General features: G+C 35.5%; 1 protein-coding gene across 1 annotated transcript; it reads right to left on the reverse strand.

Moving 5' to 3' along the window:
• Window positions 1-6,581: 6,581 nt before the first annotated feature.
• Window positions 6,582-7,010, reverse strand: LOC113291634. The gene has a single exon (XM_026541144.1). It carries the CDS (start codon window positions 7,008-7,010, stop codon window positions 6,582-6,584), a length of 429 nt encoding a protein of 142 aa, XP_026396929.1.
• Between the last annotated feature and the right edge of the window lie 10,525 nt (window positions 7,011-17,535).

A 17,535-nucleotide genomic window follows, 5' to 3' on the forward strand; every position in this document is an offset into this window, starting at 1 on the left:
AGTTGTTCAATTAGTTATATTCTCATGGAAGCATACAAGACACAATTGAAGCAAAATCGATTTTGATTCACTCGAATCAATTCAATAACATTATAGCCACGGTTTGAAAAAGATTGTATTCCTTATTAAATAAATGTATTAATTCATGAACAAAACGATTTTAGAACATAACATACTCAAGTATGCAAACGGCTACGCATACTTAAGTGGCCGATCTAAGTTTGGGTTCGCCAGTATGCGAACGGGTACACATACCTTCCGAACTCAGTAGAAATTCCAGGACCTAACCTCACGCCAGTACGCGTACCGGTATGCGTATAAGGTTCCCAGACTTTCACTAAACCAACCAGTATGCATACAGGTATGCATACTATGGTTCCCGGACTTGGATTACATATATGCAAGTACGCATACTATGCTTTATCCAATCATGGTTAAGTGTTATAAACTCCATTTCAATCATTGAAACATTCTTGGAAGACGACAGTAGCTGTCTTACACAAATTATTAGCTTCATAGAAATTTTCAAGTGATCGAATATTGGTCAATACGAAACATTCCGAGTCTACATCAAATAACTGTCTCATACAAATCATGTAAGATGTTACCAGGTGATTTTCACATGATCATCTTTTGACTTTCATCAAGAATATAAGATGAAATTGGTTAAAGCGAAAGCTTACCAACACATATTTCGAGAAATATGCAAGCGAGTTAAACTCAGCTCGAAATATCAAATGTGTATAATCGAAGTCTATATAGTATACGACTTTTGTCTCAAATAGGAGATAGAGTAGATCGACTTTTGATTGATAGATGAGTTCAAGTCTCCACATACCTTTTGTTGATAAAGTTCCACAAGATCCCCTTAGTAGTTCTTCGTCTTCAATCGATGAATGCCGTGAAGTCTAATGCTTAACTACACTTTCTATCCTAATCCGAGACTTAGCTATAATTAGACTAGAAATCAAGATTTATATTTTTGGAAACTAAACTTGACAACAAAATTGAGATAGAAACTCTTGCGAGTTCGACCGATCAGTGCTCTAAAAATATCTTTCAGGCAAGATAGATTGTAATCACAAAGTTCTCTTCGTCTCAGGCTTTGTGATTTCTCAAAATTGATATCTAAAGACTGATCTTAGTTGATCTTTCGACGATTTTTCTTGAGATGTGGTTAAGAATCTAGCTGATCTTCGGGAGTCGTAAGTTCTGGATTTGTGCGGTTTGCTAGCTTATCTATTGCAAACATATTTCCACACCTTGATTTTTGATCTAAACAGAAATCAGATAGGCTTATCTCGGTTGAAGCAACTCTTACGCTTTAAAGGACATCATCTAACAGAATCAAGTGTGTGGAACCTTGTGAGGTTCAAGAGACTAAGGAGCACAACTGCAGCTGAAACTCTTTGAGGGTGGATTCAGTCTCAACTACATTCCAGTCTGAAGTCTGATAGTAGGCTAGTGTCTGTAGCGGCTTAATACATTATGGTGTTCAATCTGGACAAGGTCCCGGGGTTTTTTTTGCTGTTGCGGTTTCCTCGTTAACAAAATTTCTGGTATCTTGTGTTTTTCCTTTTTCACATTATATTGTTTATCTGTATAATTGGATTTACACAAGTTTGTACGTATTCAATCTAATTAGATATGTCCGCTTAATTTTAATCGATTACGAGACTAGTTTCTTGTAGAATTCGTATCTTAAAATATAGATAACAAGTTTAATCACTTGGCAAAATTCCGATTGAATTATTTGGATACGAATAGATTAAACTTGGATATTGATTTTTGAGATCGTCCAAGTACTTGCTTAACAATTAGGTTCACAGACCTTGTGTCTATATACATACTGATTGAATAGAGATTGAGATATTAATTCTATATACATATTGTCAAGGATCATTAAGTTGGTCTACTTGAAATTGTATTAAGTTTTGTCTATACATGTTTCCGAACAAAAAAGTTAAGTTTATTTGGTATCCCCTACGTTTTCAATTGGTATCAGAGCAGGCAAACAATGTTGACCTAATAAGTTTGTGATTGAAGCGATCTGTATTATGGACAAGAGTGCAATATCTAAAGGCATAGAAGAATATGATGATGAAGAAATCAAAGATGCTAAATGCAACTCTGATGAATTAAACATCATTGTTCATACCATAATCCAAGATCTTCAACATCATGTGTCTACGTGCACTAGATCAAAAGATGCTTGGGATATCTTAGAAACCATATTTGAAGGGAAATTTGCAGAATAAGAAGTCAGGCTTCAAAACCTAACTTCTGAATGGAAAAACCTTCGTATGTCTTATGAAAGTTCGTTTGAGGAATTTAGTCACAAATTGTCGGAAATTGTGAATGCTTGTTATTCACTAGGAAATACTATACCTGAACGAGATATTGTTATGAATATTCTGAGATCGTTACCATCTCGATACGAGTCTAAGAAACATTCCATAATGGAAGGAAGCGATATTACTACACTTTCCAGAAGTACTCTTGTTGGAAAGTTAAAGATCTTTGATTATGAACAAAAAACTAAAGTTGATAAAGCTATTGCATTCAAAACACTTAAGCACACTGATGTACTTGCTAAAAGTGAAAGTGTTGGTCTCTCTGAGAAATAGCTTGTTAACGAACATTCAGATGAAGATCTTGAAAATTCAGTTTCTCTTATTACAAGACAGTTTAGAGATCTTATCAAAAAGAGGAATAAACGGTTCTCAAGAGAACGTCCTTCATAACCAACTAAACCTCATGATCGTATTAATGATAAAAAGGATGATGATGAGAGTGATTATGAGTATATTCCTCAGTGCTTCAATCGTAGAGGTTTTGGTCACTTTGCTAATGAGTGTCCAAAATCGACGAAAACACACTGGCCACAAGGGTTTTGCTGCAACTCTTGATGAAACTACTGATCATTATGACTTAGAAGAAGACGATTATTCTAGTTTAGCACTTCTAGATGAAACATCTAATCTTGATAAGAGTAGTGATACTCATATCAATCTTGACAAACTGTTTGAAGATCCCTTATCTATTGAGGATATAATGGATTTTTCTCTTTCAGAAAAACACATTATTGGTCTTCCAGAAACATCTCTGATATGCTTGACAGCTGAAAGTGGAAGTGTTTCTGATTCTCTTCCCAACCGATCTTGTCCTTATTGTACTGCTGAAGGTCATGGACTTCAATAATGCTTCAAGTACAAGCAGAAAGTGAGGTATGTCAATAAACTACAACGAAGGGAGAGTCGCTTGAAAAATGTGCTTAAATTCTTTCAGAAACCAAAAGCAGCTAAGGTATGTAACTCTGTTTCTCCTTCTTCTTCTGCAAGTGTTATTGTTCCTGAGGAAAAGATTAATTCAAAGGGAAATAAGAGATTACTATCTAAATGATCGAAAAAAATGAAAATTGACAAACCGGTAAAGGGAACAAGTGGTGAGGTTATTGATGCTCACCCCAACGCAAGTTAATTGTGTTGTAAATGATGTTGTTTTGTATCATGTGCCCTTAAAAGAGTCAAGAACTTTGCACCTCCAAAGAGCTTTGGGACAAACTCTCTTGTTTGTGTCTTGAAACTGATTACTTGAATTTCCATCTTTTTTATTACATAATCGAGGTTAAAAGTTCTTTGATATTTCATGCTTAAAATGAAAATAACATTAATTCATGTTGAGCCTTTCTCCATTGTGTTTTGTCCAGTTTTCTGATTTTTGACTTGGTTTTAATACTAAATGGTTGAAATTTATTCTCACTTCCGCAAGGAGATTATCTGGAATATTCAAAATGGTTTATATCTTGAAACTATTATTTTTGCTCACTTTACAATATTTTCCAAGTAATAAGTATAAAGACTTACTCATTCACAAAATTAAGAAATGGTAAATTGTATTTTACTTTTTAGTTTGATTTTTGGTATGTGAATGGACCTCTTCTGGTCGGTCGGTTCCTGAACTATTTGGTTATTCTTTTTATTTAAAGTTTCACTAATTTTTTTTTATTTTTTTCAAAAACTTAAGGTGACTTGAAAGTCTATATAATTGTGTTTTACATAATTTATTGCATACTCTAATTTGAGTTACTGTATCCTCAAGTATGATCTCTTCTGATGCACCATCTATACCCATGGTTGTTAATTTAACAACAAAAGGTGTTGAGATTACTGTTCCTAAGGAGAAAGATTTACTTTATAGGAGAAAAAGGAGATCGTGAAGAAACCTAAGGCAAACTGCTCAAATCATCAAAGGTTTGTGAATATTCTTGAAGAGATTACGAAGACCAAGATGGAAGTGCAAGGTCTTAAAAACATCCTGTAGAAGTCTCTGGAGATTTAAGAAGCATTTGTCAAACAACAACCAAACAGGTTTGAAGGATGTAATGCTCTTCTTCATAAAACTTATGTTCCAATGTGTGTTGATGACGAAGAGTTTGGGAATGATCAGCCTTTCTTCAAAGATCTTTTCTCAAGTTATCTCCTTGTAGGAATTTTGTTCTTATTGTTTAAGGAGGAACACTAGTTTTTGGAGTAGTTTTTATGTGTTACATTAGCTATTCCAAAATATTATCATCTTGCACAATTAAAGTTTATTATTTAAATTTTATTCTGGAAGATAACTTGCAATACCTAATCTTCATGGTTATATATATGTATTGCTTATTTTGTGAGATTTGTTCTTTGCTATCATTATTGGTGATTAGAACATATATCTCATATTTTATCATAGGTTAAGCTCTTTCACTCTAGCAAAAGAGAAGTAAACTATTTTGAGAATGACAGTTTTTAATCTTCATGGTTACACTTTTTGTGAATAAACTGCTACAGGATTCCGTAAGATGTTCTTTAGGGATCGACTTACTTCCTTGATTGTGTCACCACCAGGGAATAAGTGGTGAACTTTAATCTCTAAGGTGTGGTTGTAGAAGTGGTAATAAAGTTTTTGTTCACTCAGACTTGTTGAGATTGATTTTAAGATTTAAAAATAAAAATACTAAAATTAGAAAATATATACAAAAGATTGTCACAATATCGAGAGGTATCGAGACTCAGGATTTCACTGTGTTTCATATTCAAGTGGTTTAGAAATTAATCCTAGATAATAATAGCTCAACCAAACGAAATATCAACTTTATTTATTTTCCAAAGGTAGATTTCATAAAATATTACTTGTATATTATAAGCATGGCGCATCAAAAATCCCTAAGACTAAGCACGCTCTTAATGGTGAAAACATGCTCAAAATAACAATACATAGCTTAAAAGTTGTGTTTATTGAAGAAATTATATAACACGGTAATTTGTAACGCTGTAACATTGTTACAAAGAATAGTTGCAGTAAGTTAATCTTCAGTCGCTAGAAGTCTTTAGCTACCACAGCTGCAAACAATAGTTCCTGCCACAGCTGTGTTCTTGAGAACGACACTTATTTGGTGTCGTCTGCTACTTGTTCTTCTTTTTCTCTGCTGCTGCTGTAGAATCGCTCTGCAACGATGTTGTTTGCTATAAAACTACCACTGACCCTCGATAATCTTTTTGTGACTCCCTCCACCCCTTTATACACAACATGTTGGTTTAATCTCTCTCAAATATCTTTGAAATCTTTTCTTTATTTCACCCAAAGTTTCAGATTTTTTTTTCACCCTGTACGCGTCTGGGTTTTTCAATTATTTCATAAATTCTCTTCAACATATAATGAAATCCTTCAAAGCAGATATCTTCCCTTTATCCCACGTACTTTCCGTACAGATCTGAGATACTTACTCTGATATCGTGGATACACTTTTCTTCCATGTTTTAGAGAAAACCAGTGAGAATCTCCCATTTCTTCCTTTTTTATCGATTTAAAAGAACTTGCCAATCCTGTTTTGTGTTTACAGGTTGGTGTATATCCATAACCAAAAGAAAATCTCATGGAATAACTTCCAGAATCTTCACTGTAACTATGTGCTATAGTCCTTTAATATTTGAGATAATAATAGAGATGATGAAACTATAACAGGTAGGCTTAAGTAACTCAGTACCACTGTACTTCCTCTTTATTTTCTATTTTCATGATAAGGTTTGAATGCAGGTACAGGTTAATAAAGGAGACGATGACCTAACAACAACCCTAACGCATTACACGTGGTTATAATCCCCACAATACAAACTAACTTACCAAAACGTAAAACAGAATTAACTAAACATAACTACTGTTAATGAACGACTAGTTACTCTAATATGAAAGATAAATACACCCCAGCAGAGGTTATAAGCACCACAGGACCATGACAATACTCCCTCTTTCAGCATATCCTTGTCCTCAAGGATGATATTTTGGAAAATGGGCAAGAACGTGAGTCAGGTCCTCCCATGTTGCATCAGCTAGGGTGGTGTGTGACCACTGGATGAGAAGCTGTTGAATTTCCTATACCTGACGAAAATTTTGGCATGAGTATAACATGGCTATTGGTTTAAGATAATATCTCCATCTGAGTCAACCAATGGCAGGGAAGGCATAATTGTAGTAGCAACACCTATCTTCTTTTCTAGTTGCGATACATGAAAAACTGGGTGAATCTTGGAGCTAGCAGGGAGTTACAGTTTGTAATCAACTTGACCAATCTTCTGCAAGATGGGAAAAAGTCCATAATATCTATCATACAACTTGAAATTATTGCGCAAGGCTATGGAGGTCTGTCTGTATGGCTGGAGCTTCAAATAGACTAAATCTCCAACCTCAAATGATCTGTCAGTCCTCTTCTTGTCAGCAAACCATTTCATCCTCTCTTGTGTCTTATGCAAAGTTTCCTTCAAAATGTCAAGAACAACATCTCTTCTTTGTAGATATTCTTCTACTGAGGCTACAAAAGTTGTGGCTATAGTAGGAAAAGATAAGTGAGGAGGGACATACTCATAAAGAGCTTGAAATGTTGACATTTTAAGGCTGGTGTGGTAGTTGGTATTGTACCACCATTCAGCAAGAGGGAGACAATTGAGCCAATTCTTGGGCTTGTGACCTGTCATGCATCTAAATAGCCTTCAGGAAAGCATTAACTCTCTCAGACTGGCCATCTGTTTAAGGGTGATAAGCAGTGCTCATGTGAAGGTGGGTACCCAAAATTCTGAAGAGTTCTTGCCAAAAATTGCTGGTAAAGACTTTGTCTCTGTCAGAGACAATTGAAGCTGGTAATCCATGCAACTTGAAAATGTTATTTAAGAATTTATGAGCCACTGTGATTGCTGTAAATGGGTGGTGAGTCCTATGAAGTGATTGTACTTAGTAAATCTGTCAACTACCACCATGATAACATCTTTATTGTTTGATTTGAGAAGACCTTCAATGAAATCCATTTTGATGTATTTCCAAGCTTGCTCAGGGATTGGTAGGGGTTGGAGGAGGCCAGGAGAAGAAGTATGCTCAACTTTGTTCCTATGACAAGTATCACATTGACTGACCAAAAACAAATTATCTTGTTTTAACCCTTTCCAATAAAAATAGGTTTTGGACCTGATGTAACTAGCATGAATGCCAGAGTGCCCTCCAATAGCAGAAGAGTGAATTGACTGCAGAATGTGTTACCTCAGATGTGTAGCAGTACCCACATAAATTTTACCTTTAAATCTAAGAATGCCTTATATATAACTAAAATGCGGAACTGCAGAAGCATTCACCAAGAATTGTGGAATGAGTTTAGAAGCTACCTCATCATTTGTATAACTTTGAATGATGTCCTGAGTCTAAGTAGGAGTGGGTACTGCTATGGCATTGCAGGTGGTAGTAGAAAGAGGAACATGAATTCTAGAGAGAGCATCTGCAACTTTATTTTCTTGTCCTATCTTGTAATGAATGGTATAATAAAACCCCAAGAGCTTAATTATCCATCTTTCTTGTGGTAAGATGGTAATCTTTTGTTCCATGAAGTACCTTATGCTTTGTTGATCAGTGTTGATGATGAAGTGATGGCCGGTGAGGTAATGTCTCTATTTAGTATCTGCATTGACTACATCTAGGAGCTCTTTCTCATAAGTAGACAATCCCAAGGCTTTGAGTCCCAGTGGTTTTCTATAGTAAGCAATGAACCTTCCCTCTTGCATTAATACTACTCAAATGCCTCTAGAACAAGTACCATTTTCAATAACAAATTGTTTTGAAAAACCAGGGAGAGAAAGTACAGGAGTAGTACACATGGAAGTCTTGAGTGTAGAAAAAGCTTCCTCATCTAAAGGTGACCAGATGAAAACATTTTTCTTGAGTAAATCAGTGAGTGGTTTACTGATAGTTCCATAACCTTTGACAAACCTTTCGTAGTACCCTGTGAGTCCCAAGAAACCCCTTAGCTGCTGAAGAGTTGTTGGAATAGGCCAAGACTGCATACAAGCAATCTTCTCTTGATCAGCAGCTACCCCCTCAGCTATGATGATATATCTTAAGTATTCAAGAGAATACTGTGCAAAGAAGCATTTGGAGTATTTGACATAAAGTTGGTGTTCTGTGAGCAGTGAAAGAACAACTGATGGATGATGCTCATGTTCTGTGAGATTGGGGCTGTAAACCAGAATATCATCAAAAAATACAAGGACAATCTTTCTTAAGTATGTACCAAAAATAGAGTTCATAAGTGCTTGAAAGGTGGAAGGGGCTTTGGTAAGGCCAAATGGCATTACCTTGAACTCATAATGACCTTGATGAGTTCTAAATGATGTCTTATGAATATCAGAATGATGTACTCTAATTTGATGATATCCATCTCTTAAGTCTAATTTAGTGAACACCTTAGACCCATGAAGTTCATCTAAAAGTTCATCAATGACTGGAATAGGAAACTTATCCTTTATAGTAATGGCATTGAGTTTCCTGTAGTCAACACAAAAGCGCCAAGTGTTGTCTTTCTTCTTCACAACTAGTATTGGAGAACCAAAAGGACTATGATTATCTTGAATGATTTTATTCTTGAGCATTTCTTGGACTAAAGCCTCCACCACTGATTTGGGAATGTATTGACATTTGTAGGGTATGAAATTTATTGGCTGTGAATCAGGTTTGAGAGTAATTTTATGGTCTAAAACCCTATGTGGTGGTAGTTGTGTTGGCTCCTCAAAGACAGCAGCAAAGCTGGTGAGGAGGTCTTTCACAGGGGTGGGTATTTCAGATGAGATAAGTGACATGAAAATTGAAAAGAACTGGCCCACTACGACAGATGTTTTTTCCTAATGAAATTCTTATGGCATTGCTGCTTATCATCATTAGAGATGGTTTGGTGGTTGTGCCTTGTAAGGTGAGCTCCTGACCATTGTGCATTAAGGAAATGGAGAGCTTGGATAAATTGAAAGTTATATCTCCCAATGTTCTTAGCCAATCAGCTCCTAACACCAAATCACAGCCTCCTAGTGGAAATAATATGAAGTCAGCATAGAATGGTTGATGTTGCATTGTCCATTGAAGTTGCTGGCAAAACCTCTGTACTGATATTTTTAGAACCATTAGATACAGTTACTAGCATGTGAGCTGTAGGTTGGACAACACAACCCAATTGAGAGGAAAGAGATGAATCAATGAAGCTATGAGTACTCCATGTATCCACCAATATAGTGATAGCTCTTTTCTTAATTAATCCTAAGATGCGAATTGTTTCAGTATTAATATTTCCAATGAGAGCATGGAGTGAAATCTCTATATTAGACTCTACTAAGTTGTCTTCTAGAATTTCTAGTGTAGGTGTTGGGTCCAACTCATCTGCTTCATTCTCAGCTACCATCATGAAAAATTGTTGATATTTACACCTATGACCTAGTTGGTATTTGTCATCACAGTTGAAACAAAGTCCTTGAGCTCTTCTTTTACCCATCTGCTCATAAGTTAATCTTCTGACGGTATATAGGGAGATTTGGGTGGTGGGTTAGAAGACTGAAATGTGGTTGTGGATGTAAAACCACTTACATTGAAAGGGATAATAGGTGTTCTTTGTGGCAAAAATTTATTGTAGGTGGAAGCAGTGGGTGTTTGTTTAAATGAAGGGTTTTTGAGGGTTGGGTTTGAGAGGAGAGGGCCATCTCCTGTAATCTAGATAGCCAAATAAAAAGCTTGAGAAAGTGTTGAAGGTTTTTGCATTTGCACAGAGCTTTTCAAAACCTCTTTCAACCCACTAATAAAACTCAACACAAAATATTACTCAGTGAGATGAGGGCTTTTGCTAAGCACTAAAGCCTTTAATTGTTCAAACTGCTCAAAGTAATCTTCAACAGATGTAACTTGAAAAAGCTTGTTAAAACAACCCACATAATTATCATTTTCTAGATCTTCAAAACGATTACATATATCTTCAACAAAAAAGAGGCCAAGAGATAAATGTTTTACCAGTAAGAAAATCGAGAAACCAGGAATCTGCCTTACCATCTAAGTGTAATGAAGAAAATTCTGTCTTTTTTTCTTCAAGAATTGAGTGAATCTAAAAGTATCTTTCACACTTTCGAACCAGCTACGGGGATTTTCACCACTAAATCGTGGAAAATCAAATTTTTGGAGCTTTAGAAAAGGCATTGTGATTTCCAATGTGATTTTTGTGTGTGTGACTTTCAAAGGAAGGTGGTGTGTGAGAACCTTGTGAGTCTGTATGAGATCTAGAAAGAAGTGTAATAAGAGATTTAAACTTTGCTTGATTTTCTTCAGAAATCTTAACCAAGGAAGCAAGCAAGGTATCTTGATGCAGAGCAGCAGCAGTACGTTGTTTATCTTCACGTGTGTGTAGATCTGTGAGGTTTTTGATGAGTTTTTAAAGTTCACGGGTGGTTGAATCTACATCTTTGATAGTTGGGACTGTCATGATGTAGAAGAGAGAAGGATATCTGGGTGATACCAATTTTTATAGTCCTTTGATATTTAAGATAATAATAGAGATGATGAAACTATAACAGGTAGGCTTAAGTAATTTAGTACCACTGTTCCGCCTCTTTCTTTTTTATTTTAATGATAAGCTTTGAATGCAGGTATAAGTTAATAAAGGAGACGATGACCTAACAACAACCCTAACGCGTTATAGCCCTACACGTGGTTATAATCCCCACAATACAAACTAACAGACTTACCAAAACGTAAAACAGAATTAACTGAAACGTAATTACTGCTAATGGACGGCTAGTTACTCTAATATGAAAGATAAATACACCAAATCAGAGGTTATAAGCACCAAAAGACCATGAAACTATGTTCTTTTTTTCTTTCTACGGGAAGAAAATATATATAAATATTCGATTCTTCGTATCCAAATCACGTAAGTTTGTTGCAATTTTGGTAGCAAATATTATTATGTCTTTACTTTTGCAAATATCTTCCAAAATTCATGTCCAAATATCAATCCAGGAGTATGCAGTTAACAATTTTATTTCCCGCCAAAAATGCATTTCGAAACAAAGAAGAAAGGCAGCCCTTATCCAAAACTCGGGTACCCATATATAACATATGCCCATTGGTGCATTTATTTTTTTCTAGGGGTGTAAATAACACTTTTCTTGGGGTGCTTTCAACGCATGTCTGGAGTGCCTCCAACATATTTCCGGGTTGCTTTTAGTACTTTCTGTCGGAGGTCCAAATACCACTTTTCGTGCCAATTTCTCTATAAAAGTTTATTTCTTCAAAAACACCTACAAATACATAAAATATAAAAATAAGCACAAAATTGAGTACCAACATTACATAGAATTGAGATCAAATCAGACACAAAATTGTGTCTATCAAATACCCTCAAACTTATTATTTGCTAGTCCCTGAGCAAATCAAATCTAGAAAATAATATCCTACCTCACAGTCACAGGCATCGCGATTGCACTTGGCGTGTGCAATAAGTCTTTAAACCCCTAGATGGCCCTAGTGGCCTATAGTCTCGGGAGGGTTTACCAGAGGTGTAACCACAAAACCTTTACTCCAGACCCTATCTACCTATGTAGAACCTTGGAATGGCACTAAAGAATCTCACTTGGTTGGCATGCTCTCATTGACTATATGAGGAGATATCCTTATGCGAGCGACAAGGCTCTACTCATATAGTCGCATCCATATTCGGAATCAAACAAATCACAAGAATAAATTAAGAAGATGGATATACAGAAAAAATAGATGTTTTACGATGTTGACTAAGATAAACGGTGTTTCCCATATCTATTTGAAGGCCACTGCCAGGATGAACCTATTATTCTAATGGAGTGAGATACTGGTCTGAACTAATATCAACACAACTGGCATATACAAGGGAACCAATGGTCGATAATCCTAATTCTAGATCAACTCGGCTGGCATACAATCGGAACCAGCGGTCGATTTTATTGAACAATTTATTTCCGTTGATCTGATGGTCTGGTCTAATAATAATAAATTTTTTTTTTTTGTAACTCAATCACTCTACTTCATCCCAGTGTTGATAAGAATTTGATGCGTGTGCCCCACCAAATCATTTAGGGAAACATATAAGTTTATAAAAAATAAAATAAAAACACAAAGTAATAAGCACTCCACGAGATATGGCGAAACTACCATGTTATTTCTAACACCCAAGCTCTGTGCTTTTAATTATGAATAGACTCTATTTTGGGTTCCTTAACTCCTACAATCAAGGTGCTTCCATCCACTTATATTGGTTAGCGTTATCCTTAATTCGCACAAATTCTAGGCTCCAGAGTTTAATAATGCAACTAAAAAGTTTCTCTCATACCCCCAAACTTAAATCTAACATTGTCCTCAATGTTCTAAAGATAAAATTTAAAGCATCAACAAGGAGAAACTGTTACCACTTGAAGAAAAAGAGTTTAGAAAGGATATTACCGTGTTGCATGAGCATGGGTTACCTCCCAAGAAGTGCTAAGAAGTGTTTTAAAATCCATCCTAGTACGACCTGTTGGACCGGTGAATCGGTGACCCAGTCACTTTTTCGGTCTGGTTCAACACTGACCCAATGCGTTTGTCTAAATACACTTTATTTCTTGTGAAACAAGTGACTCTGGCGATTCAACCGGTGACCCATACAACCCAGTACCGTTCAAACTGGTTTGACCCAACACTATTAAAGTCTAAAGTCCAGAAGAAAAATAAAAAAAAGTTTGATTTTGATTTCTTTTCTGAATCATCAATCTAGCCATCCAAACATTCAATCAAGCCAATAATCATCCCATATTATTATCCAAACATTCATTCAAGCCATTAATCATTCCATATTTCCATCCAAACATTCAATCAAACCATTCAAACATTCAATCAAGCCATTGATCATTCCATATTTCCATTAATGGACAGTAGAAAGCTTCATAAAAAGAAAAAGAAAAATATAAATTCGTGATTATAGCAACATATCTTCAATTTATCCAAGTTGTAAATCTTTAATAACACATCGATTTGAAACCGACAAAACCCATGATGAAAGTATGAAACGTAAAACCCATGATTGAGAAAGAGAGATCTTCCAACAAATTAAAAGAATATATCTTTATTTTTCTTCCAAGGTTATGGTTATTAGAGAGAGATGTGATAAGAAGGAAGAAGCACGGAGGGAAAGAGTGTGCAATATCTAGGTTAAGGTTGAGAAGTATGGTGGGGTGAAGATAAAATGCTTTAAATAGTGGTAACTACATGACCAGGTGAACCACGGTTGAACCACTGGTTAGCCTAGTTGACCCTGACCCGGTGATTTTACTGGGTCGACGGCCGGTCTGGGCTTTAAAACACTGGTGCTAAGTTTAACGTCTTCATCTAGACATAAGAAAGAATTAATCACCTCATATCATAAAGCAGTAGCCGGAACAATTGTGTGTCGTATGCATCAAAAAGTGTTATCACAGATAAAAGAAATTTGCAACATGCCAAGAATATGAACAACATAACACACCCTTGTCTAGTTGCTTGTTTAAGACAATTACATCTAGTTGTGGTTCAGGTTCAGGTTCTATCAAAGGTTCTAAATAAAATATTTTCATGGGATGGATTTCCTCATAAGAAGGATCTATATGATCAGGTTGTAAAGTCTGGAAAAACTCAACTAAGAACTTAGAAGCACATAATAACAACATGAATAGTTGGGGATCCTCAAAGCCAATCAGGTTTGACTCACACAGTTGACCACGCAAATGTATCGATTCTAATATCCTAAAACACCCATGCTTAGTCTCAAAACTTAATAATTAACACATTTGAAAATCATACATTCCCGCTCTTGGAAGAAAAGTTTTTGGTGGGAAAACAACGTCAATCTGGGTATCATAACCTGGATAAACCACATCAACCTGAGGATGGGTTTATAACAACTAAACTTCTTCATGGACATAATTATGTTCGGGAGAGCTAATATGAAAGTAATCTAGTACAATGTTTGAGGCACATATATCAAGTCGAAAGTGAGGGATATTTCTAAGAGCTAAAGGTAAGGCACGGGGAGAATGATAATCACCCCCAAACTTAGAGTTTTGAGTGTCTCTAGATAGACTACTTACAATATCCCTAATTTCTAGATCATCGGAATCCTGAAAATGGTCAATTGCTTCTTCTAGGTTATACTTAGGTGATGCATCCTCACACATATTTAAAAGCTCTACGAGTTCATCTTCTTCGTCTAAGACTATTGTTGCTAAATCATACGACTCTAAAATAGTACTCTCAGGATAAACTCGTTCTTCTAAACCATCATTGGCTTCGTAATAAAAAGGAAATACTACATCATCTAAAGAAGTGTTATCTCTAGTAAAATCCTCTTCCTTTTGAATAGGTGAATAATCATTAAAATCACTGGGATTTGAACAGAAATAACGCTACCATTATAAAGCTCAATTGGAGTAACAACAACTCAGTGAAGTCTGGCATATCAATGAGGCTAAACTTATAGTGATTCATCATGACATCATAAAAAAAATGTTAGGCAAACTGTCCAGGCCGGAAAGAGTAGATAGATTAATTTTGGTAATGTCATGGTTTGAGGTTTAACAACACTCGTTGCATAAGTTATACCTGAATTATAACTAGATGTAGGTTGAATCCCCATCCCCGATCACCCAAAGATGATATAATCCCTATACTAAGGGTGTAAGGGTTTACTTAACACGAGCACCCGGTGCGATCCCATCTCAACTCTTCAGAATGGTTTTAGAAACACGTAACGTTTTGGGGAATACCCAAAACTTTTGTGTTCTACAAATTGATAACCATATCCTAAGAATGGTGATAAATGGTTTCTTAGAGTTAGGTAAATTAATTAGTTACCATTTTTTAGTTTATTTAAAAAAAATATTTATTTATTTATTTTAGTTTTGCGTTGTTTTTAAAAATGTTTTTTTTTTTAAATCTTTTTATTCCTTAGTTTTCGTATACAAAAAATACCCAGAGATTCGGCCAACAAACTATCAGCCGAACCTTGGTTATATTAAAACCATACCTAGGTTCAGTTGACAAGTTATCAGTAGAACTTCACACTGTAACTCCCGAACTTAGTGTTAGAGCACTGCTCGGTCGAACTCGCAAGCATTGTTATCTCAAGCTTGTTTGTCAAGTTTAGTTGCCAAAACTATAAGTCTTGATTTATAATATACTAATATCTAAGTCCCGGACTAGGATATAAAGTGTAGTTCAGCTCTAGACTCCATGGTGTTCATCATGCAAAGACGAAGAACTACTCAAGGAACTGGTGGAGCTTCATCAAAAAGGTATCTGGAGACTTGAACTTATATATCACTCAAAAGTGTACTTTATCTCCTATCTTAAGACAAAAGTCGTATTGCTATATAGATTAAGATTATACACGTGTACTATTTCGAGCTGAGTTTATCTCGATTATCTATTTCTCGAAATATGTGTTGGTAAGCTTTCGCTTTGGCCAAGTTCATCTTTACTAGTGTCGAAAGTCATATTATTTTCAATCACTTGAAAATCGCTCTGATGAAAAATAGTTTGTGAACAACAACTATATAACATTCTCTAAGAATGTTTCAATGATTGAAATGAGAGTTTAGAATACATAACCATGGTTGGATATAAACATTGTGATACAACTCATATGTGTGTAAGTCCAATATCCTTGAACCAAAGTATGTGTACTTTACTGCTGAGGATAACCCAAACTAAAGTCCACGTACCAGTACGCGTACTGTCGGAAGTTCACATCCCGTGAATTTCTGCTGGAGTTTGTGAACTGAAAACAAACTTATTTCGGGTACTTAAGTCTACATACCAGTATGCGTACTTAAGTAGGTTATTTCTTAAAAACAGTTTAATTCGTGAACTAAGACATTTATATTTTAAGGAACGCAATCTTTTCAAACCATGCCTATGATGTTCATGAATCGATTCGAGTGAATCAAAGTTGTTTTTGTTTCGGTTGTGTCTTGTATACTTCTATGAGATCTAAGCAATTGAACATCTCTCTAACTAGTTCATTTGAGTCATTTGAAAGTTCATATCCCATGAATTTCCGCTGGAGTTTGTGAACTGAAAACAAACTTATTCCAGGTACTTAAGTCCGCGTACCAGTATGTGTACTTAAGTAGGTTATTTCCTAAAACAGTTTAATTCATGAACTAAGACATTTATATTTTAAGGAATGAAATCTTTGCAATCCATACCTATAATGTTCATGAATCGATTCGAGTGAATCAAAACTGTTTTTGTTTCGATTATGTCTTGTATACTTCTATGAGATCTAAGCAATTGAACAGCTCTCTAACTAGTTCATTTGAGTCATTTGTGGTAAAGAAGAATAAGGTTGATATGAAAGTGCTCATATGGCTAACCTATGGTTAGCTATCGTTAAACCAACGACTTGTACACGTTTAGGTACGGTTACTCAAACATAAATGAAGTTACATTTCATGTGTGTATAACAAGCTAAGATTCGATCTAACAGTTGAAAGATATTAGCTTGAATCTAATCAGGTTTTCATCTAACGGTGAATATTGATTTGTTACCATAGTAGCATTGATTGCAAACCCTGATTTGAAGACTATATAAAAGAAAACTCTAGCAACTGGGAAACCTAATCCCCACACCTCCTGTGTGATACTAGTTGTATAAGATAGAGTCGATTCTCCTTTAATCTTAGGTTTCTATCGAGACCCTGTAGGTTAACTACTTGAAGACTTCATTGGGATTGTGAAGCCAGACCCAACTATTTTCTCTGTAGTTGCGTGATCTGATCTTGTTGTTTCTATCGTGTTGAGTACAATCATAAGATTGACTTGAGATTAATTTTTCTGATAGGCAAGATAGAAAAATCGTCACAAACATCTTCGTCTCATCGTTTGTGATTCCATAATATCTAGTTTCACCATCATACGATTTAGATTATTGTGAGGTGATTGATAATTCTAGGTTTTTCTTCGGGAATATAAGTCCGGGTTATCGATTGGTTCCTGTTCACCTTGATTTATCAAAAGACGGAACAAAACTCGTAGGTATTTCTGTGGAAGACAGATTTATCTATTCCCGTAGACTTTTCTGTGTGATACAGATTTGTTTATTAAAGTCTTCGACTTTGGGTCGTAGCAACTCTTAGTTGTGGGTGAGATCAGCTAAGGGAATCAAGT

The sequence above is a fragment of the Papaver somniferum genome, chromosome 6, assembly GCF_003573695.1.
Source record: "Papaver somniferum cultivar HN1 chromosome 6, ASM357369v1, whole genome shotgun sequence".
Classification (NCBI taxonomy): Eukaryota; Viridiplantae; Streptophyta; class Magnoliopsida; order Ranunculales; family Papaveraceae; genus Papaver; species Papaver somniferum.

Bases quoted from the DNA above. Each gene is read 5' to 3' on its own strand.
- LOC113291634 (XM_026541144.1), bottom strand. From the start codon at position 7,010: ATGACAGGTCACAAGCCCAAGAATTGGCTCAATTGTCTCCCTCTTGCT.